The sequence below is a fragment of the Trichoderma breve genome, chromosome 6 (assembly GCF_028502605.1).
Source record: "Trichoderma breve strain T069 chromosome 6, whole genome shotgun sequence".
In the NCBI taxonomy this organism is placed as follows: domain Eukaryota; kingdom Fungi; phylum Ascomycota; class Sordariomycetes; order Hypocreales; family Hypocreaceae; genus Trichoderma; species Trichoderma breve.
Window position 1 is genome coordinate 2,904,424 of NC_079237.1, and position 24,499 is coordinate 2,928,922.

A 24,499-nucleotide genomic window follows, 5' to 3' on the forward strand; every position below is an offset into this window, starting at 1 on the left:
AGTGTCTTTCCGTGTCATAGACTTGCTCTTTATGCTCCACTTGGTGGTAACTCCGTCGTTTCTCTGTGATAATGTTCCGCCTTTGTGATGCCGATCACCGTGGTTAAGCGGATGTTACTGTTAGTAGTACCGCTTGCATGTATACATACTACTTTGCTGGTGTGAAAACCCTGGTGTCGTTTAGATCATGATTGACTTGAGATCGTCTCTCACTTCTCTATGGCGTCAGGGGGCAGAAAAGAATACACCGGACTGATGCTTTTCACATAGTATGTAGATTAGTCTGGCGTTTTCTTTCCTTAGGTGGGCTGATTTTGATACTTTTAGCATGGAGATCAGTCCGGTGTTTTTTTCTTTTTCACCGCATGGGCGTTTTTCTCGTAGGAGCAACTTGATCTATCTAGTTGACTGGAGACTTTTGTTTCAGACTATGGAATATGGGACACACAAACTACGTAGTACGAATACTAGCACTGCCTAATAGTAGCCCTACTGCTTTCTTATTTTTCTCTTGTGTGTGGTCGCTTGGCTCACGTCATTTCAAAAGATTTCTAACCGTAGTAAATCTATCTATAGCCTCACTTTATTTAAGATAGTTGGTTAGCAGTTGGGGGTTTTCCCACTTGGACATTTTGCCATCTTGGCACTCAGCAGAACAGTGGCTCTATCGCGAGGCTCATAGACCTTGGCACTCGGACCGGACTTCAAGTAAGGCGAGCCGAGCTCCTGGTAACGTAGCCGTTCGTCGTTCTCTGCACGATAGTAGACCCCCCGTGGAGAACGAACTACGGAGTAACCAGCCTTTTGGCGTAATGTGATCGAGGAAACGAAACAAGATGGGGTCCCACGAGAGAAAAACTCACCCCCCGTCGTTGGGCATGATGGGATTAGGATGTGCTTCGGCAAAGCACCTTGTCATGTGGCATTTCGTCCGTTGAATGTTACCTGAGAGCTTTTTTCTCACCCCGGGGGCCGATGGGTGATCTCGTTGACAGGGCTTCTGGCCTGTGGGTTCGTTCCCCCATCAGGTTGCCGGTTACAGACAGACAGGCAGGCACATGTAGTAATGAAGGGTAATGGAGCAGCGGAGGAATGATCTGATCTGGTGTCCCCCCTTGACTCAATTCAGAAGGGGGGGAAACAGGAGCAGGGCAGGGCAGGGCTGGGGGATGTGTTCGCATTCTGGCTAGCTGGTTTTCGTGCTTGGCGGACAGGGCAAGGTCTATGCGTGGGAATTTACCTAAACGATGCAGGCAGGGTGGTGTTTTTTGATCTTGGTTCGGATCAGGGAGATGTGATAAGTGAGTGCTGCCTGGCCTGGTCCTGGGTTGGGATCGTTGGGGGCGACTTGTTGCGATAAGCTGCACGATCTGGCTGAGCGAGGGCATGGTTTAGGCCTGTAAGTGATGAAGGGTGTTGTTGTGTCCATGCTTTTGGTGACTGCATGTGTGTGATGAGGTGTTGATAGGACTGCCGATGAGGTTTACATTCGATCTAGTTGGTGTTTTGGGGGTGCACGAGAAGACACAATGCGTTTCAGGTTTTCACTTTCGTTCTCAGTGGGCTAAGACGCCTGGGTTTGCGCTTTCTATTGTGTTTATCATTTGCGATAAATTGTCAAACTTAGAGTTCTCCTGAATGTTGAATCAGTGTTGTTGCAGCTGAGTTGTGTAGATGTGTTTCTATAGTGAGACGAGAATCTCTCTTGTGGGAATGATTACAATATGAGAGTGTTATGGAAGCTGACGGCATACTGCACCCCTTTATACGGTGCGAGTTGTAATTCGTGTAGGGTATGTAGTACTATACCAATTGCATAAGTGTTGGTCGAAAAGAAGCAGGAAAGTTGCTGCCAAAGTTGCTCGTGTCACAACCAGACATTGTCATTGACGGTGAGCGTGCCCTGGACAAATTACCTATAGCTTTTATGAAAATTTACCGCCTTAGATTCTGGTTCTACTATGCAGTTATTCTTTATTTGCATCCGCAGCACTTTGATTCGAGGAAAAAGGGATGCTTTTTGATGCTAGGGAGTTCACGATGTGTGAAAAGTGAAGTAAACTAGGGCGAATTAGGTGTGATTGTAACCTTTCACTTCCAAGACAATTCCAGTGATCTCAGAGAGTACATACTCAATAAAATATATACGAAATTTCGTCAACACAAATCGAATCCAAAAGACTTATTCTCAAAATCAGAATGAAACGACCTCTCATGCGACGCAATTCCGCCGGAGCGCCACGGGAGTGGTAAGCTAAAAGCGGGAGTTAGCACGGAGCCGGCTAAGCCGCGGAATAGGCCGAGAGGCCAATCACGTGCCAATCTTCAACGACGTGCGTCATCGGGAGCTTACCTGTATCAATAACGTGGCATCAAGCATCGAAAATCGGATTGTTAAGCAAACCGGCGTCTTGCAACCGGCGAAAGCGATTCACGGGCTCGACGATGGAAATGTAGGCATCTGGAACCTTGCCATTTAACCACAAGTCAAGTCTTGGTTCGCAATGTTTAAGCTGCGGCTGGGCTGGTACGCCGGGGTACGTTGTGTTTAATCTTTAAGCTTGTTGGCAAGCTCTCGGCCACATCAAGCCAACCCGTCCCACCAATCCTCTCCATCCAAGCCTCTCGTCTCGTGCTAATGCGCTTCACGCAATCCAGGTATCGACTGCCCTGGCGGGTGCCGTCGTCCTGTCGGCATTCCACCAGCGCGCCAACTTTTATTCGGCCATGGTATACCTTGCGCAGAGCAACTTCTGTCTGCTGGTGCGTTGATCCCGACCCGCTTCGTTTTGCGGGAGCTTCACGGGCTAAGCTATCATTATAGGTCCTGGTCAACTTCACATTGCTATTGTATAGTAGCTTTATATATGCCTTGACGCAGCTGTGTTTCGGCACGTTGCGTGCGATCGAGGTCGAGCAGCTCACCGAGCGAGCATGGTTTGCCATCACCGAGACGTGCCTGGCCATGACCATCTTTCGGGAAGAGATTGGGGCTTGGTTCCTCGTCATGTTCACGGCATTGGTCACAGGCAAGGTCTGGGGCTGGATTGGAGATGGGCGTGTCGAATTTCTCGAGCAACAACCCCCCGCGAACCCCCGGCTCTTCCATCTGCGACTCAGCATCTCTCTTGCTGCTAGCTTTATCTACGATATCTGGATACTCCGCTATGCGATCTATACCGTCATTCAACAAGCTAGGCCCAACATGATGGTTATGTTCCTCTTCGAGTTCGCTGTTCTGGCTACCTGTTCCTGGAGAACGGGGGCTCGGTACTTGGTGTCGCTCACGGAGCAGCGCATCGTCCATTTGCAGACGAGAACACGCTTGGCAGAGCGGAGGGCAGAAGTCAGCCAACAGCGCGAGGCCATCATTCGTCAACGAGAGCAGGCTGCAGCAGCTGGAGAGCCAGCTCCGGAAACCGAGGAGCCTTTACCCAACCCTGACGACATTGATGAAATGGATATTGAAGTTCCTGGCTGGGCAGCAAAGGGCGAGCTCGTTCTTTGGCTAGATCTGGTTACTGGTGAGAAGAAACTCCTGCCGCTCTGAAGCATCTATGTTCTCAACTTTCTAACATTTTCCAATAGATATGGTCAAGCTGGGCATCTACGTCTCGTTCTTCATGATGCTTCTCGTATTCTATGGACTTCCTATTCATATCATGAGGGACCTGTTCATGACAACACGCGACTTCCTCAAGAGGCTTAATGCACTTTTGCGGTACAGACGGGCAATTCAGGAGATGAACAAGTACCCCGATGCTACTGAGCGCGATCTTGCGCAAGAAAATACGTGCATCATCTGTCGTGAAGAGATGCATCTGTGGGATCCTGCAAACAACGCGGGCACCATCGACCGTGTGCGTCCCAAGAAGCTCCCCTGTGGTCACATTCTACATCTTGGCTGCCTCAAGAGCTGGCTGGAACGGCAGCAGGTATGTCCAACGTGTAGAAGCCCTGTCACGGGTGAGCGACCTCGATCTGCCAACGGCGCCCGTCGCGCTGCTCTTCGGATTCAATTCGGACCTCAACGGGGTCAGGAACGTGCTGATGGCAACGACAACGCAAATAATAATAACAATAACGATAACAATAACGTACGCCGTGATGGACAGAATGCCGCGGCAGCTCCTCGACAAGCTCAAGGAGCAGGGCGGCCTCGTGTCTTCCAATTTGGACCTATCAGACTCGGATTTGGAGCCAATGACCAGCAAGTCCGTGAGCTCGCCCAAGAGTTTGGCATGCCACAAATTGCTCCCGATCAAGGCCAAAATGCTTCCACGGCGACTGCTCAAACTCAGATTCAACTACCTCCAAACAGTGAGACTTATCAGAATTTTCTTAATCAGGCTCTTAACCAAACTCCATCGGGTGATGGTTATAACCATTTGCTTGTTGGAAGCCTCCTACAACAGGCGGAGCAGCTGCTGCAACGCCAATTGGCCAGCTTGCAGAACACGCAGCAAGAGCTACAGATTGCCAATCTTCTCAATACCGAGATGCAGCGACTTCGTCAACGACGACTACAGCCACAGGATGCCGCACAGAATGGCCAAGCGCAGCCCCCTACATCTTTCAATCAGCCAACCGGCTTACCTCCTGTAGGGTTGCCGCCTCTGCCTGTTGCCCTACCTCCTCTTGGTACCTTTGACTCTGCCTTTGCGAGACTACCGCCTAGAATGAATAGCCCGCTGATGACTCGACACGGAGCTGGCCCGTTCACGACAGCAATCCCTGCTGGCAGCCCCGATTTGCCAGAAGGAGTAGTGCTGCCTCCGGGGTGGTCCTTGACGCCTCTGCAGAGACTTGATAATGCTCAAACAGTGCCTCCTTACTCTCCCCAGACTGCTGGTGTGCCTTCACATGGGGATCCTACCAACGGTGGCCACATCGCACCAACCTCAGTACAGCCAACGCCAACAACGTCACATAGTCAAGAGACAGTCCCGGCAGAATCTTCCTCAATTCCTGCTCCAGTAGCTCATGTGTCGACACCGCGAGCAGATACACTGCCTGTTCCCAGTGTTTTGTCTGATCCTCCGCCCGTGGTGTCACCTAGTCCGATGCTGCCAAACTGGGGCGGATCCAATCAGCTTTTCGGCGGCAGCTCTCGTCTGGAACAAGGAGACACGGCGAGCCAAGCTAGTACACAGGCCGCTCCATCAACGGAAATCGACAATGCGCCTGAAACTAGTAGTGCTCACGAGTCTCTGCCGGCGGCGGATCTCAAACGGGAGCCGAGCATCCTTGAGCTTGAGCAGCAGAATGACGAGAGCCATGCTGAGGATGATCGATCTGAAAAGGGAAAGGGTAGGGCCGTCACTGTGGAAGAGGCTGAGGATGAGGAGGACTGATGAGGGGGTTTTGTGTATAGGATTATTACATTATCGGCCTGGGTCTGCCTGTTAGTGCGGATCTGGGGCCGTGTTTCCTGTTGATGGTCAGCTCTGTTTTTTATTTTCATTCTTACTGACTTGGAGTGGGCATTGATACGTGTGCCATCCGTATATGCACGTTTAGGCGTTTAGGGTAGGTAGCAGATGACATTCAAGCAATCCGGCAGCTCTTTTATACATCCTCTGTTCGGCGTCACTATGTGATGATCAATTATTTCTAATGGCCCAACTGTGGTTAACCCGCTGTTCTCGAGAGTAGGCGGGTTATTACAAAAGCATTGGCTACTGCACTGCGTGAACGTGTTACTGTATTTCGCTGTATACAGATACCTCTGTATATATTCTACTAGGTAGGCACAAGCAGACGAAGCGATTTTAGCTGACGGAAGTTGTACAGGTACGTACTCGTGGGGTGCCTGCGGACCTCTTATCTTATCGGCGATTTGACATACCTAAGTTAAGCTGTCGTCACAAACTGAACTGCCTTGTTCCAACTACCACAAACACCGCCATTACCTACCTGCACAATTTGCTCGAGAAACTTTGGTAGAGCTACGATAGTTTGTTTCGTTGCATTTTATACCCCCCATTTCTTTGGTCAGGCTGTCGTTTGGACGGCGCATAGCGTGACATCATGAGCGGTGGCTGGAACACAAGTAAGCAAGCTCTTGGCTTTGAAATCGACGTCAAGGAACTGGTTTATAAACTGACGCATTCTTTTGCTTTGCATTGTAGTTGAGTCTGATGCAGTATGTCTATTTCCTTATATTATGCTCTACTCCAATTTATGTCTACATAGACGGAATGACCGGCTAACATGTCCAGGGCGTCTTCACATCCCTCATCGAAAACCTCGGCGTCAAAAACGTCCAGTTCGAAGAACTCCTCACCCTCGACCCCTCGGAGCTCCTCGCCCTCCAGCCCCTCTACGGCGTAATCTTCCTTTTCAAATACCCGACCGACCGGCCGTACGCCACGCCCGATGGGCCCCTCGACGGCAGCTTCGACCACGATGCCTCCGAGAGCATCTTCTTCGCCGCCCAGACGATCCAAAACGCCTGCGCGACGCAGGCCCTGCTCAGTGTCCTCATGAACAAGACGCAAGATGTCGACATTGGGCCCCAGATGAACGATTTTCGAGAGTTTACAATGGTCCTCCCGCCAGAGTTCCGCGGCGAGGCTCTTAGCAACTCGGACCTCATTCGCGAAGTCCACAATAGCTTCGCACGCAGCAGCCCCTTTGCCGACGAGACCGCCCGCACCGGCGAGCCCTCCGAGGACGTCTTCCACTTCATCGCCTACACCCCCATAAATGGCGTGCTCTACGAGCTCGACGGCCTCCAGCCCGCGCCAATCTCCCACGGCGCCTGCACGTCCGAGGACTTCCCCCTCAAGGTCGTCGACGTGCTGCAGCGCCGCGTCTCGCGCTACGATGCTACGGAGATCCGGTTCAACCTGCTGGCTATGTGCCGCGACCTGCGGATCCGCGCTCAGGAATTTGGCGACGAGGAGCTGCTGGAGCGCGAGCAGCGTAAGCGTAAGGACTGGCTCTTTGAGAACGCGCTACGGAGGCACAACTTTGTGGGTTTCGCCGGTGAGGTTCTGAAGAATGTTGTCGAGAAGAAGCTGGACGCTGGCGGTGATGAGGCCGTGCAGAAGTGGGTGGACGAAGGTCTGGAGAGGAGGAAAGCTGCCGAGAGGGCCATGGGGGCGAGAGGAGGAGGCGGAGATTTAGACATGAGCGGGTGAAAAGGAAGCTGTAGATGTTGACGATATGATCAGAATCTGGGCAAGAGAATATACCCTTGAGACTTTTAATTGCATTGGCATGACATTTATTGCAGGAAGATGTATGCATGATACGGAAAAGGGGAGCGATTGATTGATGAGAAAACTCATTTTTGTACACATGGTATTTATGTGGAAAGCTAATCACCCATTCCGATTTAAAAACAGCGAGCTTTTGCATACGAATGCCACAGCTAAGCAAATCCAGACAAGCGATGTCGTTGACACATTACCCATCATCACATCAGCCCCTATTCATGTCCACGTTACTGCATATTCTTGGACCCGTCAAGCGGAAAGCCATCAAAGCATGTCCATCGACGAGAATCATCGAGTACACAATCAATGAGCTATACCCCTCAAAGGCGAAGAATGTCCATGATGATAATGGTCGTAATCTTCATCATGACTAAAATGCACCCTAGAATGAGCTTCCGTCGCTGCAGAATCACCCTTAGTGCAACTGTGTTGGACGTTGAATCCCCGCTGGCTCTCCTCTTCGCTAGGAAGAGACGAGGTGGCAGTGGTATCACTGTGGTTGTTGTGGTCATCACCTGAAGTAGGCGAACTGTGACTGTTGCCCCTTCTCATGGCTCGAACGAACCACGGTGCACGACCGGTACCTCTCCAGGTCCAGTACTCTTTGAGATCGTATTCACGAGGCTCGATACGATGGCCTGAAAGGAGAACGACTAGGCCAATGAGGCCGTTGAGGGTAGTGTAGACAAAAAGACCACTAAACGAGATCATAGATTAGCTTTCGATGAAACGGGAAAAGTTATCGAAGAGAATCTTACGCAATGAGCCCGTAAGCAACGCTGTAGCTAAACGGAATAAACGTCATAACAACAAACGAAGGCAAAACATCGCCAATATAACGCCAATTGACTTGCGTAATCTGGCGAGCCATCATACACCCGACCAAGATGAGAGTACATCCCGTAGCCCACGGAGGGATAGAAGCAAATATAGGAGCAAAGAAGATCGAGATGATAAAGCACAGTCCCGCAACCACAGCCGTGAGGCCGGTACGTCCACCCTCAGCGATACCCGCACCGCTCTCGATAAAGGCCGTGATGGGGGAGCATCCAAACAGAGATCCGATGGATATGAATGCCGCGTCGGTGCAGTAAGCAATGGTTGAGCGAGGGAAGTCGCCATCTTTGGGGTCGACAACGCCACAGAAACGGACCATGGAGTATAGTGTGGCAGTGGCGTCGATTATGTCGACATAGAGGAACGTAAAGAGACCAAGAACAAAGTGTGTTGTGCTGGCGGTATCGAAGCCCCAGTCAAGCTGGTTGAGCGTCTTGGATAGAGGGTGCCATGCAACGATTTGTTTGAAAAAGGAGAAGCGAGAGTCACCCTCGGGAGTGTTGGGAAAATAGGTCACAGGAGTATTACGACTGTTACGATGTGAAGGGATCAGTAAAGGGTTTTGGAGGGCATAGAGAGTAAAACTTACGGCCATGAGATGATGGAGACAAGGGCAATGCCAATGACCAGGGCATACTTGACCCTAAAAGCCATAAGAAAGGCTGTGACGATGCCACCACAAAAGATGGCGAGCCACATCTGCGTTCATACGGGTCAGCGGTCGCTCCTCTATTAGATAAAGGTAAGGATGCTCGAGCTACTCACAGTTGGATTCGTCATCTGGCCTCCATTGCATGCTCCTGTCACTTCGTTGATCATATCAGGAGGGCAACCGCCCAAGCTAAGAGGGGTCGCTGTGCCGCCACCCGTGATCGCACCAATACCAGACGTGTAAGAAAGTCCAATTTCAGTGAGAAAGAAACCGATTCCAACTCCAGTGGCAGTCTTGATAGTGGCTGGGATGAGCCTGACGAGCCACTGACGCATGCCCGTCAGGGCGAGAAACATGAAGATAATACCTTCAAAGAAGACGGCAGTCAGGGCGGTACGGTAGGAGATGGCGCCGCTGCCATTGTACCCAACGACCTTTGCCATACAATTAGCAACTGACTATAGACAAAGGGTATTAATGGGTGACTCAGCGTACCTGAAAAGCAAAATAGGCGTTAAGCCCCATGCCTGGACTAAAGATCCAGATCAGTAACCGTGCAAGCATTGGGGATTTCTGTCATGACTTACGCAAGAGCGACGGGAAGGTTGGTAAACAAGCCAAAGGACAAAGTCGAGAGGCCGGCCAGGGCTGCCGTAGCTGTAATCAAGTCTCTGCGAACCTCTATGATGGGTTAGATAAATGTCACATAAAAGATTAGATCAAACATACCTTCTTTGCAGTCCACAAAGTCAGAGATAGTATCGCATTGGAATTTGTCTGCCAGATTGCACTCGCAAGTTCCACCAGTTTGGGACAGGACCGAAGCCTTCAGAACGTCAATCAGCCAACTTCAACCTGGTAAGTATTGACTCGACAAACATCACATACATTGACGGCGATAATGTATGCCATTGTCGCAAATGTCGTCAACCCAGCGCGAATCTCCCTGAAAAAGCTTGTCCCTTCAATTACATCAGGCTATCAACGAAGTCAGTTTCCTCATATAACTCTCATAGCCTACCAAGTCCCCCCTCTCTCCTCTGTTCTGAAAAAAAAAAGACGCTGGATCGAACTTACATGTCCCGAACCAGCAAGATGAAACAACCGTCCGAGGAGACCGGTGCTCAGCCAATTGTCCATAAGATCGGCAAAGTCTCGAAATCCGCAGAACCTGGATCGACCAACCACTGGAGGTGAAGGAAGCCTAGGAGTGAAGATTCCTGGGTCGGCTGCTTCAGATTCTTGGCCCTCTTTGGGCTGGACGGTGGGAGAATCCATGAGACCGTGTAGTGTAAACAGAGGAAACTGTAACTGTCTTGAAGGAGACGAGTTTCGCCAGAAGAAAAGTACGAATATAGGAGTCAAAAGTGATATGTAGGTATGGAGAAGACTGTTTCAATTGCAAGCAACGATAACGGAGGAGAGGAGGATTGGTTCTTGTAGGGATCTGAATGGAAGAGAGTGGGTAAACAGACGCCGGCGATGGGATTTGCCAAGGCCTAGAATTCATTAATCTTGAGAAAAAAGAATATTTAAGGACCGATCACCCCTCTCTCAAGTGAGCTTGAAGTGAGAACCAACCGTACAGCCCGTCTGATGTGGTTGATAATACGGCAGCTGGTTGGCGGCTGGCAGCGTATCGACATTGAGTCCGAAATTATGGTGGCCTGGCTTATGAAAACAATGCAAGCTGATAAGCCCAAACCAGCTGTACATGGGCTCAGACGAACCAACACTTAATTTCCAGCACTTCCGTACGGGCCATCCGCATCTCATGTTACCACAAGAACCTTTCATTAGCGTTTCAAGTCCGCCTATCCGCTCCGTAGTTGTACGATATGGAGAGGAACCTAAAGTCGAGAAGCAATGCCTTGCCGTTGCATATCATCTCCTTTCCCGTCGTACAAATATCATCTTGCTGCTTGATACCGGCCGACCCGTGCTGTTATGTGGCCTTCTCTCGTCTTTGGTTGCACTCGTAGCCACAGGTTCCAATGAGAGACATAGACAACCATGGCATGCTGGGGATGGCGAGGGTGTGCCGGCTCGGCATCTTGCGCTTTGGCCAATCCATGTCTGATCTGGCAAGTAGCCGAGAGCACCGGCCGTCGTACGAGAGATGTCTGTGCTGATATGGGAATCGTTAAACCTCGTTACACAGTGGATGATAGCGCGTGTTCGTACTCGCACAGATCATGGAGGTGGATCAAAGAGATGAAGCAGACGAGAGAGACCAAGCGTCAAAATTGTCACCTGCAAGTCAAAGGTTAGAAGTATCAAGGTGAGGGCTGAAGATTGACCATACCCAAGGTCGATTCATACCTGCGACAAGTTTGGATGATCTGAGCATGGGCTTAGCCCAGAGTGATATACACACGATTGGTACAACAAGGAGGAAGGATTCTTCACCAGCTGACTCGACGGTTGACTCAGATTGCAAAGGAGCGAGTGAAACAAGTGCTGTCGGTAGCTGCTGCCGATGTCTCACCGTTCTTTCAGTGGCAAGTATGGAAACAATGGTAAACTGGATGCGCCGGTAGACGTTGGAATGCGCACGTGGACGTTGGAATGCGCCGGTGGTCATTGGACATCGATTGCTGGACAGAAGCACCATGGCTGGCTGATCCTCTTATATGGCGGAGTGGCCGAGCTTCAAATACCTAATATAAGGTGATGATTGCACAATGAGTATCGAGAGGCAGCTAGTGACTATGGCACTGCTCTAGGCGACTGAGGCCAAAGTACACGCGCTCCGAGCCAAAGGCAGAAACGCAACATGACGCCCAACTTATTCGTATTTCTCAACTTGGTGAGACAACCAGGACATCGATTTGAAGAGCTTCAAAAGGGCCGTAATGGGTAAGAAACATTTCACGCAAACAAATGAGCAAGGCATAATGTCCAGCAAACGAAACCTCGTCTTCCAATCTCGTGATGGGTCGGATCCTGTTGTAGCGTCGCCGTAGGAGAGTCACACGAAGCGAAGGATCCTCAATACTGACATCCAAGCACATGGCTAGCAGAAAGTGGTATCGACTGCGGCCCCCTTGTTGGCGAATGAGGTCGTGAGGTCGTGAGATGGTTCCAAGTTGATGCTCTCCAGTTGAACAATTCCACACCGTTGAAGAGGCATCGTGACTGTTGCGCCCGCAACTCGCTGCTCAGCAAACATATACAGCCGGCCTGCTAGCCTCCCCCAACCTCGACGCCACGACACGGGAACTTGCATTGCTGTGTTCACAGTCCCTGCAGCTGGCCTTGCTCTCACTCGAGGGCGTCCAGATTGCGGCTGCGAGGCTACGAGGCCACTGAGCACATCTGCTGGCCTGGGTTCTGGTGCTTCTAGCTTCTTTGTCCTAGGTTTGTTTGCTTTGTCCCTCCATACTGCCATCAGCGTCCCCTCGGCGATTTGGCATTCGGCCGATGATCAGCTATAACTTGATTATTGGTTCTTTTTTTGCTGAGTCCTTTGTGCTCTCTCGCTTGCTTCGGCTTCTGATCTGATTCATAGCGTGGAGATTGTAGTGTCGGATGGCGACTGAATCTGCCATAGCCGCTTACTTTATCTTCTGCTTCATTACCCTTCGCAACTCAAAACCCAAAGTGTTCCAAGCCAATACCACACCCATTTCCCATACCCAGTCATCTTTTAGCTTCTGTATAGCCATCAATCAGTGTCATTCAAGGGACGTGACTTGGCAAGTCAGGCAAGCAGCGTCTTCCATGATCCCCCTTGGGGCTCGTTTGCTGCTGTGACACCAAGACTTATTGGTTACGTTACTGCCGCTGCACCAGATCAGGCTGCTTCATCAGCCCATTTGGGCGGAACTCTCACGAGATAGGTTTGCTGCTTGAACGACAGCGAATAAACTCTCTTCTCCTCTGCTTCTCTTCCCTCTTTTGATTGCGAGGGGCACCGCTGCCATGTGGGATGTCATCTGGACAGACCCTGATATAAAACTGGTGGGAGAGCACAGAGCACGAAAAGAGAAAAAGGAAGCCCACCAGAAGGAAGTCAAGAGTCAGCCGAGACGGCGTTCGGCATCCACAGCCAGCTCACGCTGGTCAACTGACTCTCCGTTTGCAATCTTCCGTAGCAGAGGCGCAAAGAAGGCAAACACATCGTCGTCCAATGCGCAGATGGCGTCGTCTACGTCTTCAGGAGTCGAATCTCCCATCATTGCGTCTCCCAATCGGTCGCCCATATCAAACATGTTTGATCAGGGGAGCCGCCGAAGTTCCGGTCGTATATCTACCAGGTTCTTGGAACGGCTCAATGGCATCGACAGCCCTTTGAACACTAGCCCCTTGTTTTCCGCGAGATCTATCGATGACGGGGGAAAGCTACCGCTGCATCTTGCAACTGAGGGTGAGTTGGAATGTGTCAAATCGTGTGTAGTTCATAGTTGACATCTCACCTCCAACGCAGATTCCCTCTTCTCACCCCTGACGATCGAACATATATCAATTGGTGGCTCGGCATCTGATGACTTGACAGCGTCGGAAAAGATGAAATCTTTGATGCAGATATTTGGGCAAAGTCCAAAAATGACAGAGACAGCTGACGACGGCTCTTTCCTGCCCAAAAAAGCTCCAGTCGCTCCTGACACTTCTGCCGATAGGCCATTGACACCGCTTTTGGCCTCTGAGAAACAGAAACAGTCAGTAGCACTTTTTTTCTTGTCCAACTCCGCGTATTTCACCTCATCTGCAGACGCATCAATAAACATCTTTTCTTGAAACTGATACATATCTTCAAGGAGTTTATCACTTTCATCATCGCCAACAGCCAGGCCAACACCTCGATCTCCAGCTATTCCCATCCCGCTTGTCAACTCCCTTCTCCGTCCGGCGGATTCCAGCGTCGAAATGCCCATCACGCCTAATAATCCCGAAGCATGGACACTCGTTGAGGGCTGGGAACGACCTACTCCTAAGCCGAGTGACGCGTCCAGCCCATGCCCTCTTCTGCGGGAATCACCCGATTCCACCGTCGACGAGATTGACTACAGCCGGCTGCCCCAAAATGGCGTTGGTATGAACAAGAGCTTCCGCTGGCTCCGCTTGGCTGTCGTCGAAATGGCAAACACCAGCGTGCCGGATATTCTATCTCGACTGCAGTCATTTTGGAAGGGTGTTGCAAAGAAAGATGTCTCCTTTCTCTTGACCAATAGTCCTGAGGTTGAGGAACAGCGAAGGTGGATGCTCTCGACCATGATCCATATGGATCAAGTTCCAGCGATTAATGGACCGTTGCAACCACGCCAAGAGACTCCCTTGACGGCTCGCATGATATTGTCCATCTACGATTCAGCAGGTAATTGCGTCTTCACCCCTAGTTGAATGCCAAGTTGCTAATGATGGGCTGTATTGTCGTAGCCACTGTCGCCTACCTCGCCGCGTTAGAACACCAGAAGCAGATATATCACGTCTCGCAGCTCTCCATACCGAAGAGGGAGTTGTTCGCAAATGTTCATGTGATATCCGTTTCCCAAGTCTCACCTACAGATTTTCCAGTAGCACCCCGCGTTTATGAATCAGTTCACTCTCTGACGTTGCCGTCTCTGTGTCCCTCAGCCAGTTTGCCAGGGATACTCAATAATGTCTACAAATGTCTTAAGAAGAAAGGCTTCCTTCGACTGGTGCTTATCGATCCGCTTCCCCGTGCGGGGACTATGGGTAGGAAGTTGAAGACGTGGATAGAAGAGCATCTTCTTCGAAACCTAGCAAAACAAGCCAAGTGTATGAGTCCCAGTACAACTTTCCCTCCCCTGCTGGCGGAGGCTGGTCTTCGCGGAGATGGAAGCACTCTCACGACAACAAAGTTTTATGCCGTCCCCAGCAGTGCAACGGACACAGATCCGGATATGATGAAGGATGTGATGCAAGCAGAGAACGAAGCAAAGGCCCAGGTTAGAAGTCTGGTTGGACGCATGCTATGGATCGAAGCATGGGGTTCACATGTCACTGCTTCTAAATGGTGGTGGGATGACCCTGCATGCGTCGCCGAGTGCCTCGAATTGGGCACTTTTTGGGAATATCACACCGTCAAAGGAGTCAAGGAGGACTATAAAGTCAAGACAGTGCAAAAGTCCACCGGCATCGGCGAGTAGCTCAAGATGTTGGTCTCCTTCAAGACCAAGATGCTCCTTTGCCTCTTTGGGGAAATGCCTGACTAGCTCGGTGAAGATGGTGTTGACATGATTCGGGTTGCGTTACTTTGGCACGGAACCTCCCCGGTGTCCCCTGATGTCTCACTTTGTTTGATTTTTCTCTTCTTCTCTCTCTTACCCTCCTTCTCACGTTTGGCAGTTGTGGCGCTGAGCTAGTTCTCTATATACAAGGGAGGGCGGTGTTGTTTCTGATGGAGGCGTTTCTGCGGCCGGGAATATTACGAATTCACCGGGGGTCAAGTAGGGTAGTCTCGGACTTATCGAATGGAAGGCTCAGTTCTGACATGTGTTGTGCAGGATGCCTTGTGAGATTGGTAACGGACATGCTCGGTGCAATTGCCACCGGCATTACTCCGTACTCCGTACTGCAACGTGTTTGGTAGCATCGCATGACGATCCAGGGTTACATGTGGAGAAGCGGAAGAAAGAAGAAGGCTCGTGCGGTGCTGGCGATCAGCTGGCGATGCTGCGAAATTCAAGGTCGAGAGAAGTGCTGAGCAGGGGGGCTGGAGGGTTGGAGTCGCAGCAGGAAGAAAACTTGGATCTGATGCGACGTCAACAAGGGGGCGAACTGGGTCGCCGTATGAACTTTGTTACAAGCATCAATCAGGCAGCGCAGCAAATGGAACACTTTAGTCTTTCAACGACATTCACATCACCAACGCCCCGGAGAAGAGCAGCACCGCTTGGGTTGCGTTGCGTTATGCAGCCACGAGGATTTAACCTCCCTCTTTAAGCTGCGAACGGAATCCTGCTGCAACGCAGTCATGCAAGGGGCCACACACGAGTTGTTGTTGGCTGATGGATTTTCTTTTTCGTTTTTCTTCTTCTTGCTGTTTAGTCTTAGCGCCAGTTAGAGACATGTGCTTTCATTTCTCCTCGGAGAATAAAGCCGCAAAAGCAAAGAGAAACAGCAATTGTCATCATCACTCATCTTCATCCCACACCGTTAGCCCCAACGCCGGCGACCGTTGAACCCGCGCGTTTCCGGCCCTGGAAGCAAGCAAGCAAGGATGAGGGAAGAATATCCTTTCTCGTCCCATCTTTTTTTTCTTTTCTTTCCATTTGTGCCTAAATTGTCAACGCCATTGTTTCGTCTTGCTCGTAAGCTATGCCGCTTTCGAGGCGCTGGCCCGTTTTGTGTTTCCTCTGGGGCTTGTCCTGGTTCGGGGGTCTGCCGCTGCGCCGATTGAACGTGTGAGGGCTTCTCCGTTTTCCCGTGTCTTTTTTACTATGTTGTTGGACGTACGGAGGAGCCAAGAAGGTGGTACTGCTTACCCAATGGATGGAGTCGAATCCAAAACGGCGACTTTTCACCCAACACCAGGTTGTATGTGATTCCTGCGTCCTCCCGTATTTGGAGAGGCAGTGTTGGCAGACCCTTGAGAGAGACGCTGCGAGAATATCCCAAAAGATAACGGCGACCGACAGGATGCAAAATAGGGGAACAACAACATAACGGACACTACTAGTTGTATCCGTAGCTTGTGTCCGGATAGGCACACGGGAATGACGAGCTCTAATCTAAGCAGCCAGACAAAATAAAAAATGGAAGAGAGAAAAGATAGGATAAACCGGCCGAAAGGCGCTATCAAAAAAAAGCTGTCAGCACCAAAAAAAACATCCATCCCCCGTCTGGACGGACACCTCAGCCCTATATCGAATAAAGAAGAAACGAACGGGCTTGGTTAGCTCACTCTCACCGCGTCCAGGGGGCCACTCACTGCTTACATCTGTATGCTCTCCCAGGGAACAGTATGACTACATGTATGAGTAGATAGATAGGCCTACTCTTTTCCCAGCTGAGTCAAGTAAGCCCGCATTCTCACGCTCTGATGCCTTCTTCTTTTGGTGATGAGTTCATGCTTTTTTTTTTCTTTCTTTGGTGACTGACGTTGGACACGGGAAACGGCGGTGCTCCAGTATGCAGGGGCACACCCACAAAGAAAAAAACGGCAAGAAAAATAGCCTCAAATACGGAACTAATTTGCCCTCAATGTTTATTTTTACCTTTTTCTCTTAATTCATCTTCTTGTGGCTTTCCATCCGTTACGTGTGCGCCCCATCCTGCGCCTCCCGTCTTCCCCGTCTTTCCCGTCTCTCCCGGCCACCAAAAAAAAAGGGTCGCCAATCCTATCCCAGTGTATTAAACCGAACATCCGGAACTTTCATTCGTTGGGAGAAAAACAGGGTCAATCTACAGGAGAATGACTCTCGCCTGGTTCAATAGGTCAGACCAAACCTTGCCTTGCTAGCTAAAAGTCTTCAGTGTGATTGTGATCACAAAGTGCATTATCGAACTGGGGAGGATTCTGAAAGGATCTCGCAAGGGTTTATACCTTGCCCCTCACTCAAGTATTCCTTGTTGTGGTGCGGAGATTGTTAGGCCCTGGTTCCTGAAAATGTTACCCCGAACTGCCACGCGGTTTTTTGGTTCGCACCCTTGGAGGCCCTTTTTACGAGCCCCCCTCTTCCCCGAATCACTACCCCTGGGAAAGAAATCAAGTCTCTCCATGGATCTAGATTGCAAAAAGGCCAAGACAGGACCTCACCGAGAGACGCTAATTACTCTGTATAATCGTGGTGCGAAAGGCGCTTCGTAGGTCCTGTACAGTAAGTGCTCGTACGTATGAGAGGCTTCACCAAAAGACGGCCAAGCAAATAGTCTGCTGTAAAGACGTTTAGCTCTGCCAGCTACCACTAATACATATCAAAACATGGCTCTTGGGATACAATGACTGGGATGCACAAGCCCTGGACGACATAATCACTGTAAAACGAGAAGGGAAAACAAGGCAGAGGTGCATGTAGCGCAGTTCAGCGTCAATAGTGTTTTGATAGTCATAGTAAAGTCCTGGGTATCTTCCTGCCCTCTTTTTTTCCCAAGCGGCGAGAGGCGCCGCCGTCCCTGAATACCCCCAGAACTCATCATCCTTTGCCGTCATAAGCGTTCAGACAAAAAAAAAAAAAAAAATACCAAGAGGAAAGAAAAATGAAAAGATGAAAAGATGCATCGTTGAAAGAAGTGAAGAACAAAAGTCAACCAGAGCAGCACGCTCGCTGGACGATTAAATATTATACTCGAGTAGTAGCAACACATCTCTCCATACCGTCATCAAGTGCTTGATCGTCCATAAGTTGAGTGGTTGTCTGCCGACGCATCTGCTGAATGAGTTCGTGTATTGGCCAGCTCCGTCATACTCTCCGAGTCGAGTCCCTTTGACCGGTTTCCTGGCCTAAACTGGCTGATGCGCCGACTGTGCCGGCTATTCTCGTCGGTTGCGCCAATTCCTCCAACTAGCTCCATCACCTCTGGCCGTTTGCCCGTTCGAATGTCCTCCCAGAAGCTCTTGCATGCGCCCCACGATGTAACGGCGTAGATGAGGGCGTTCCAGAATCCCTGAAGCGGCAGCACAAATGCACTCATAATCTCAAGTGGTGCGTTGATTTCCTGGCTCTTGACAACGGAGTAGACTCGGTTGGCACTCGACGGGATCCATGTAACAAGAAGTGCCGTAAAGAATAGAAGGGAACACTTGGCGTAAGCCCATGCTGCGTTGTTGATTTCGTAGTTTCGTCGTCGAGCCGTCGGCGGTCGTGTTGATCTTCCCAGTCTCGACTTCTTCGTAGTCTCCGTGTTGGCAGGCTTAACAGGTTCAATCTTGTCGTCCACGGGAGCCTGGGCAGCTGAGATATGCACCGAGTAGTTGGGGTTCTGCCCTTCTGGATCTGTAATAGATGGGTGGCGGCCAGGAGAGGGATGAGTGCGGAAAGCTCCAGGGTCTGCCACGGCTTCCGAAGTAGTGACCGTCACTTCAGTTGTCCTGAGGGTAGTGATGACGTCCACGGATGATAGGCCTTCGGATGAGTGGAAGTCATTGAGCTGCTTGTGCTTCTCATAGATTGTTCGTCCTGCGCGGATGTAGATGAAAAAGGTGGCAAAGATGACGACCCTAAACTTGTGTCAATAAAACTAACCCCCCTCCCGTCTTCAAAAGTCCTAAGTCAACTCACCAGACAGGGCCATAAAACGTTGCAATACGGAAAATATCCCACTCGGTGGTGATCCAGCACCACAAGGTGGCATTGCCATATGCGCGGTAGCCATCCTTGTTCTTGAGGAAGATGTATACAAAAGCAGGAATAAAGGGAATGCCGTAGCAGCATAATAGATAGGGTATCTCCATTCGTCGTAGCTTTCTAGCGTCGTATTTGTGATAAAAAGTAAGATAGACATTAAACGCCATGGCCAGTGTCCAGAATGCATCAGCAGGCATAAACCTAAAAAAAATTCGTCAGCGGCGTGGTGGCACAAAGGTCAGATGCGAAGACGCATACATCTGAATCAGGAACCCTTGCAATTGGCAACCGGGAGAGCCCGGTGAACTGAGATAACTTCGAGACATGAGTGTGCCTACGTTGGTCATCATGTTACCAAACGAGGCGTAAAACACAAGTCTGTTGATGGGCTTGTGGAACGAGCTTGAAAAGCAGAATGTGACAATGATGAAAACACATCCTAACAGAGAAATCACTGAACACGCTCGTTCTATGTCGCTGATAATGTTCAGCTGCTTCTGGGAAAGACCGTCAGACATGTTGGGCAATCGACAACATCCAGTAATCAAGTGTCGAAAAAAGAAAGAGAGGCGATTAGCGGGCTGTCGTGAGCCTCAAGTTGTTTTGTAAGACGTGCCGGCAGCTCCGGTCCTCGCCGTCGAAGTAAGAGTCTGTTGATTCCCAGTTGGAGAATTTGACCGTCCTTGTGAGATTTCTCCAGAAGGGGAAACCTGGTATTATATGCGCAGTAATGAGGGAGGAGTGAATCAGGGATTGCGCTGATAGTGCGTATACGTCCAACAGCAGATGGCAGGGGGTCGACAAAGAGGGTGCGTGAGTCCAGCAGCACTACCGGTACTGCCAAACATGAAATTTGCAAATCATAGCACGGAAGGGTAGAAGAGGATAGATAAACATGAATATGGAGAACGTGGGAGTGCGCTCCCGTACTAATACTACATATGGGCTAACCCTCTGAATCCAGTATCTGATCGACGCAGACTCAGTAGTTCGCCTCAAGGCCCACGGACCAGGTGCCGGCGCCAGAAGCACGGGCGAGACTCAACGATGCTTTGGAAGCAGAGTGGACAAACGGTCAGTGGTGGCGCCTGCGTCTCAGAATGCCTGCCGCTGGGTGGATGAATGTCAGAAGTCGTTAGGGCGTCAAGTATAACGGGGTAAAATCCAAGCGGCAGTCTCTTATTGCGGTAGTAATACGAAGTAACGGCCAAGGCGAACCTGCTTTGAGCGGCCCATGGTGAGAAGGCTAACGACATCGTGGCTAGACTAGGAGCAGGGGAGGCCGAGACGATGGAACCGAATCAACAACAGTTGTATGGGGAATATCATTGAGAGGTCGGAGATTGAGTCCAGTATCATGCATAGTGTGAGTGGATTGGGGCGGCGGACGTAGGTGGAGATGCGATATGTATCCATGCCGAAGCGAGGTACAAGGCTATTGACTGGATCAACAGCTAGGCAAGGTAGTACTCAATTAGCCCGTTGAGCCGTGCTCGCTGGTCGGCGAGCTTGCGAAATATACGTACAAACGCGGCAAAGTGGTTGGCCTGGACTGACATGGAACATTACTAGATAGTCGTTTGTGTACGCATGAGCATCAAGAAAACGCCTCCAAGCAGCTGTCAGGGGCAGACAGCTCTTGGCATTAAAGAAAAAAACGGTGGTGTCCCCACACTGGGGGTGCTCTCATGTGCCCGCCATCTGGGGAATTGTAGAATCAGATGTCGAGGGCAACGTCGTTGAAGTCCTCATGCATATAAGAAGAATTGCTATAGCAATCCATACAGAACAAGCCGGCGGGTGTCCCGGCTTCGAGGGTATTCGTTTGATATGTTTTTGTCGAAACAACAAGCTGGCCTAACTGGCTGGCAAGCAATGGGTATTTCGTTTGAGCGGCTGCGTACGGAGCGTTACGCTGTAGTAAATAGACCGGCTTGGCGGAGGTGCCTCCGGGAAGTCCCCCATATTATCCTCATTGGCCCGGGGCTAGGGCTAGCGCGAGCGAAGGAGTCATGAACCCTGAAACCTGGAAGAAAAACATGAAGCCTCTGGACAAGCATCTAGTCGTCGACTCCACAGACCCAATGTAGTTTCGCGTAGGGCTACATGGTTGTTGCCTAATTGTCGAGGATATCGCATATTGACGATATTAGATATCCCCCTTTGGTGTCTGATCTGCAAAGCATGACCGAGCCTAGACGAGGAAGATTTGCTGGAATATTGCTCTGAGACACGGCCGTTAGGTTCCAGGCTAAAGCCGACAAATCGACAAATCATGGAGCTGTATGTACTTGTACCCAAGTAACATTAGAAAGAGATCGGGTCATCTTATGAGGTCAACTGATATATCGACATGGGGATCCGCGATACCAAGGCGCGGGGTATGGCGTGGCCAAGAATACGGAGCATTGGCATCATCTTCAGGCACTCGACCTGATCGAATCTTGCCAAGCGAGCCATATTGGTTCTAGAAGATCAACAGTGGCGACTTTGAGGATGGAAACCGTTTGCTTGGGATTCTTGAGAATTGATAGCGGGCCTGTGCCTGCAGACGATTAATCTCCTGTGCGGTCAAGCAAGACCCTGCCCCTCGCCGAGTATACGTTGCATCGGCGTGCTTGCTTTGTGCAGTATGTCAGTGGTGCTAACCCCAGATCCGTTTGATTGGAAAGCAAGATTTGCCCGCTTTCTCATCTTCTCCTTTTTTTGGTCCTATTTTCTTCATCATTGTAAGACATCTGTGTGGTTGGGTTCCCACGGTGAGCGCAGCCAACAGCCCGCAGCGGGTCATCCAGCGTATTCAGCCTAAGAAACCGAAAACTCCGTTGACATCTCCCGGCGGGAGAGCTAGAGCTGTCACTCACCATGACTAGCGGGATGGAAATTGCATGTCTTATTAGTTGGTTGAAAAGAAGCAAAGGGTCTGGTGTCGATGATTCTGTTGGTTCAAATGTTTAATGATTCTCAGCTCCCGCATTCATCTGGCTAGAGAATGGAGAATGGAGAATCTCGATTTCCGCAAAAGATGAGCGATTGATGGCTTGATACGCGACCGTTTGTTCCTGCAGCACATCTCTCGGACCGCCTAGTCCCGTGCCTTCCTCAACTCTGCCGCCATACAGTAGCACATGGAATGACCGCTGCTAGCCTTAGCCCGGCTCTGTTTGTACCTGTAGTACCTCTATAACACCGCCTATCTACAGTACATCTTCTCCTTAACTCTAGCACCTACTAGGTCAGGTACCTTGGTAGTGCGAAGGATCAATCACGACAAACTCGCCTCTCTACCTTGTGTCTGATAATGCAGACGGCACAAGGAACTGCTGGCCACTAACTCGTCCCCTGTACCAGGACGTCATTGCATCCATGCTGCCACGCCGCCATTGCAATTCCATCCGCTCCAGTCCAACTTCATCCGGTCAAGCCAGTGGCGGACAGAGATAATCAATACCGCAACGGCCATCGACTAATTGCCGACGATCCAAATTCTCCAAGCGTCAGCAAGTCGGCTCAAGGATGGGCGCCAGCCGAGGTTTCCTGGGAGATTCGCTGCCCATGATCAGCGCCTCTAAGGGCCGGACTTGGAAGCGTCGTCGTGTTAGCTCGTCGAGATCCTTGTCGCCAGCCCTTCCAGGATCGATAATCTCTTAGATCCGGCGTCTGAAGCGTTTGCGACCAGTCGAGCGCCGACCTAGTGCCCCCCACCCGCGAATTTCCAAACGGCAGCAGCACCGGGAATCTTGAAAAGGGCGAGCAATAAGGGGTCGGTGTTTGATAGAGCTGGTCCAGTCGATATACCGCCAGTTCATGCTGCTACTCTATCAAACAAGCCGCTGCAGCCACTGGGAGCGTTTGCCACGTGTTTGCGAGTCTTCTTCCTTTTTGAGTTCAAGCTGCAATTTATAGCTAACACGCCAGCGAGTCATGCCTTTTGCTCTCCAACGCAGGAGTCATGGCTGTGGGACCGGGCAGCGCCGCACCTATCACCGGCCGGCGGCCGCACGGCACGGCATCGACGAAAATTTCAACGGGCTCCTTTCTCTTACCCAATCTTGTCTTACAAGCAGGCTGTGGCGGCTTCACGGAGCAAAGGAAACGAAAGTGTCACGAGGCTAGGGGCCTCATTTCAAAGACAAACGAAGTTTCATGCTCATACTGGTACTCTAGATGGGGGTCAGTCTGCGACGATGCATGATATCTTTTAGTGACGATCAGGTTCGTCTCAGTTCTGCGTCGCCTCCTGCGGCATATCAAGGTCTTCCATGTCAGCCTTGTCCAGCATTCTTGCATATCATAATCGACCACGAATGAGAGCCAGACATCGGTTCCAAGACGGCCTATTTGCGGAGACAGTATGTCATTCGCGCGGCCAACTCCCTCCTCAGAATATGGAGTATGCTTCTGTGGATACGGCCTTGTTAGCTGAGCAGTCCGGGCCCTGACGGCTCCGTCCCTTCGCAGAGCTATTATGCTATTAGATAGCAATAGCTCTTGGTTTCAGAAGTTTTAGACTCAGCCCCGTTTGATTCGACGACCATCGCTAAGACAAAGACACGTTGTGTCTCGCTGATCGCCTCTGAAGCTCAAGCCTTTCGACAATCGCCGTTTTGCAACGCTGGTACGCATTAAGTTTACCCCGGGATTGCTAATCACAAGCACGAGTAAGTACCAGGGAGCACGGATACTTTTTTCTTTTTTGAGAAAAGTACTCTCCTAGAGTGGTTAACTCAAACTTCGTTTCCCACATAGTTGTCTCTTTGCAGGCTGTGCTACGCCCTTTGGAGTTGTACGTCCGGGTTTGGGAGACAAAAAGCGATCTTAGTGCTCTAGTGAGAATGCTGGCTCGTGATTTGCTAGCCTTTTCTTCTTTTGTCTTCACCGGTACATTATGGAGTCCTACAAATGCCGGTTTTGTTCTAGAATATCTGGCGCGCGGCTTGAAACGGTGAACCAATGCGCCTCATTAAGATGCTGACACGATTTTATATGTCCGAGGAGGTAGCTTCGGCCAGTTGCTGGACACTCGCTCCACAGGAAGCAGATATTTTTGGCTGCTACATGCCAAGTTCTTGGACTGCCGCTCGTATTCTGCGCCCCCAAACTCATCCACTCGCCCACCCATCAAATTTCGTTCCTGCGATGATGAGGGCATCAGGATGGAATGGCATGGCACCTTTCATAGAGAAATGCAAGATTGTAAGGTAAATCACGTAGTCTGTGCACCCGTATTATCTCCATCCCTGACTCAGGGGTAAATTTCGACATGTCGCCCTGCAGAACTACATCATGGTGGACTGGGCATTTGGGAACCATGAAGCGGCTAAACGGTGTGAAAAATGGGAAAAAGTCCCAGCATATCAGAGCAGACGTGATAGGCTACATGTCGGCATTAAAGAAAAAATTTGAATACTGACAGCGCCGAAGTGAGGTGTATCTTTCGTCAGTGTTCAAGGTTCTGGCTCTGTTTGACCAGCATTTGTACAGACGACCGACATATCTTTGCCTTTTCAAGGACCGGCTTCTCACCTTTGCCA

At 50.5% G+C, this 24,499-nt stretch overlaps 5 protein-coding genes across 5 annotated transcripts; 3 read left to right on the top strand and 2 right to left on the bottom strand.

Moving 5' to 3' along the window:
• Positions 1-2,504: 2,504 nt before the first annotated feature.
• On the top strand, positions 2,505-5,354 carry T069G_09807 (RING-H2 zinc finger domain-containing protein; the record flags this gene model as incomplete). Its single annotated transcript, XM_056177017.1, has 7 exons — positions 2,505-2,537; positions 2,659-2,763; positions 2,825-3,524; positions 3,589-4,349; positions 4,416-4,641; positions 4,729-4,851; positions 4,906-5,354. The coding sequence occupies 7 exons, from the start codon at positions 2,505-2,507 to the stop codon at positions 5,352-5,354; spliced, it is 2,397 nt and encodes a 798-aa protein (XP_056025495.1).
• A 676-nt stretch (positions 5,355-6,030) lies between these two features.
• On the top strand, positions 6,031-7,145 carry T069G_09808 (ubiquitin carboxyl-terminal hydrolase, family 1 domain-containing protein; the record flags this gene model as incomplete). Its single annotated transcript, XM_056177018.1, has 3 exons — positions 6,031-6,052; positions 6,132-6,145; positions 6,222-7,145. 3 exons carry the CDS (start codon positions 6,031-6,033, stop codon positions 7,143-7,145), a joined length of 960 nt encoding a protein of 319 aa, XP_056025496.1.
• A 381-nt stretch (positions 7,146-7,526) lies between these two features.
• On the bottom strand, positions 7,527-9,990 carry T069G_09809 (permease family domain-containing protein; the record flags this gene model as incomplete). Its single annotated transcript, XM_056177019.1, has 9 exons — positions 7,527-7,920; positions 7,982-8,590; positions 8,650-8,759; positions 8,826-9,146; positions 9,208-9,244; positions 9,300-9,393; positions 9,442-9,538; positions 9,601-9,690; positions 9,790-9,990. 9 exons carry the CDS (start codon positions 9,988-9,990, stop codon positions 7,527-7,529), a joined length of 1,953 nt encoding a protein of 650 aa, XP_056025497.1.
• A 2,646-nt stretch (positions 9,991-12,636) lies between these two features.
• T069G_09810 (uncharacterized protein) lies at positions 12,637-14,825 on the top strand (the record flags this gene model as incomplete). Its single annotated transcript, XM_056177020.1, has 4 exons — positions 12,637-13,081; positions 13,142-13,373; positions 13,506-14,029; positions 14,092-14,825. The coding sequence occupies 4 exons, from the start codon at positions 12,637-12,639 to the stop codon at positions 14,823-14,825; spliced, it is 1,935 nt and encodes a 644-aa protein (XP_056025498.1).
• Positions 14,826-18,000: 3,175 nt separating this feature from the next.
• Positions 18,001-19,483, bottom strand: T069G_09811 (7 transmembrane receptor (rhodopsin family) domain-containing protein; the record flags this gene model as incomplete). Its single annotated transcript, XM_056177021.1, has 3 exons — positions 18,001-18,838; positions 18,900-19,166; positions 19,224-19,483. 3 exons carry the CDS (start codon positions 19,481-19,483, stop codon positions 18,001-18,003), a joined length of 1,365 nt encoding a protein of 454 aa, XP_056025499.1.
• Positions 19,484-24,499: the final 5,016 nt, after the last annotated feature.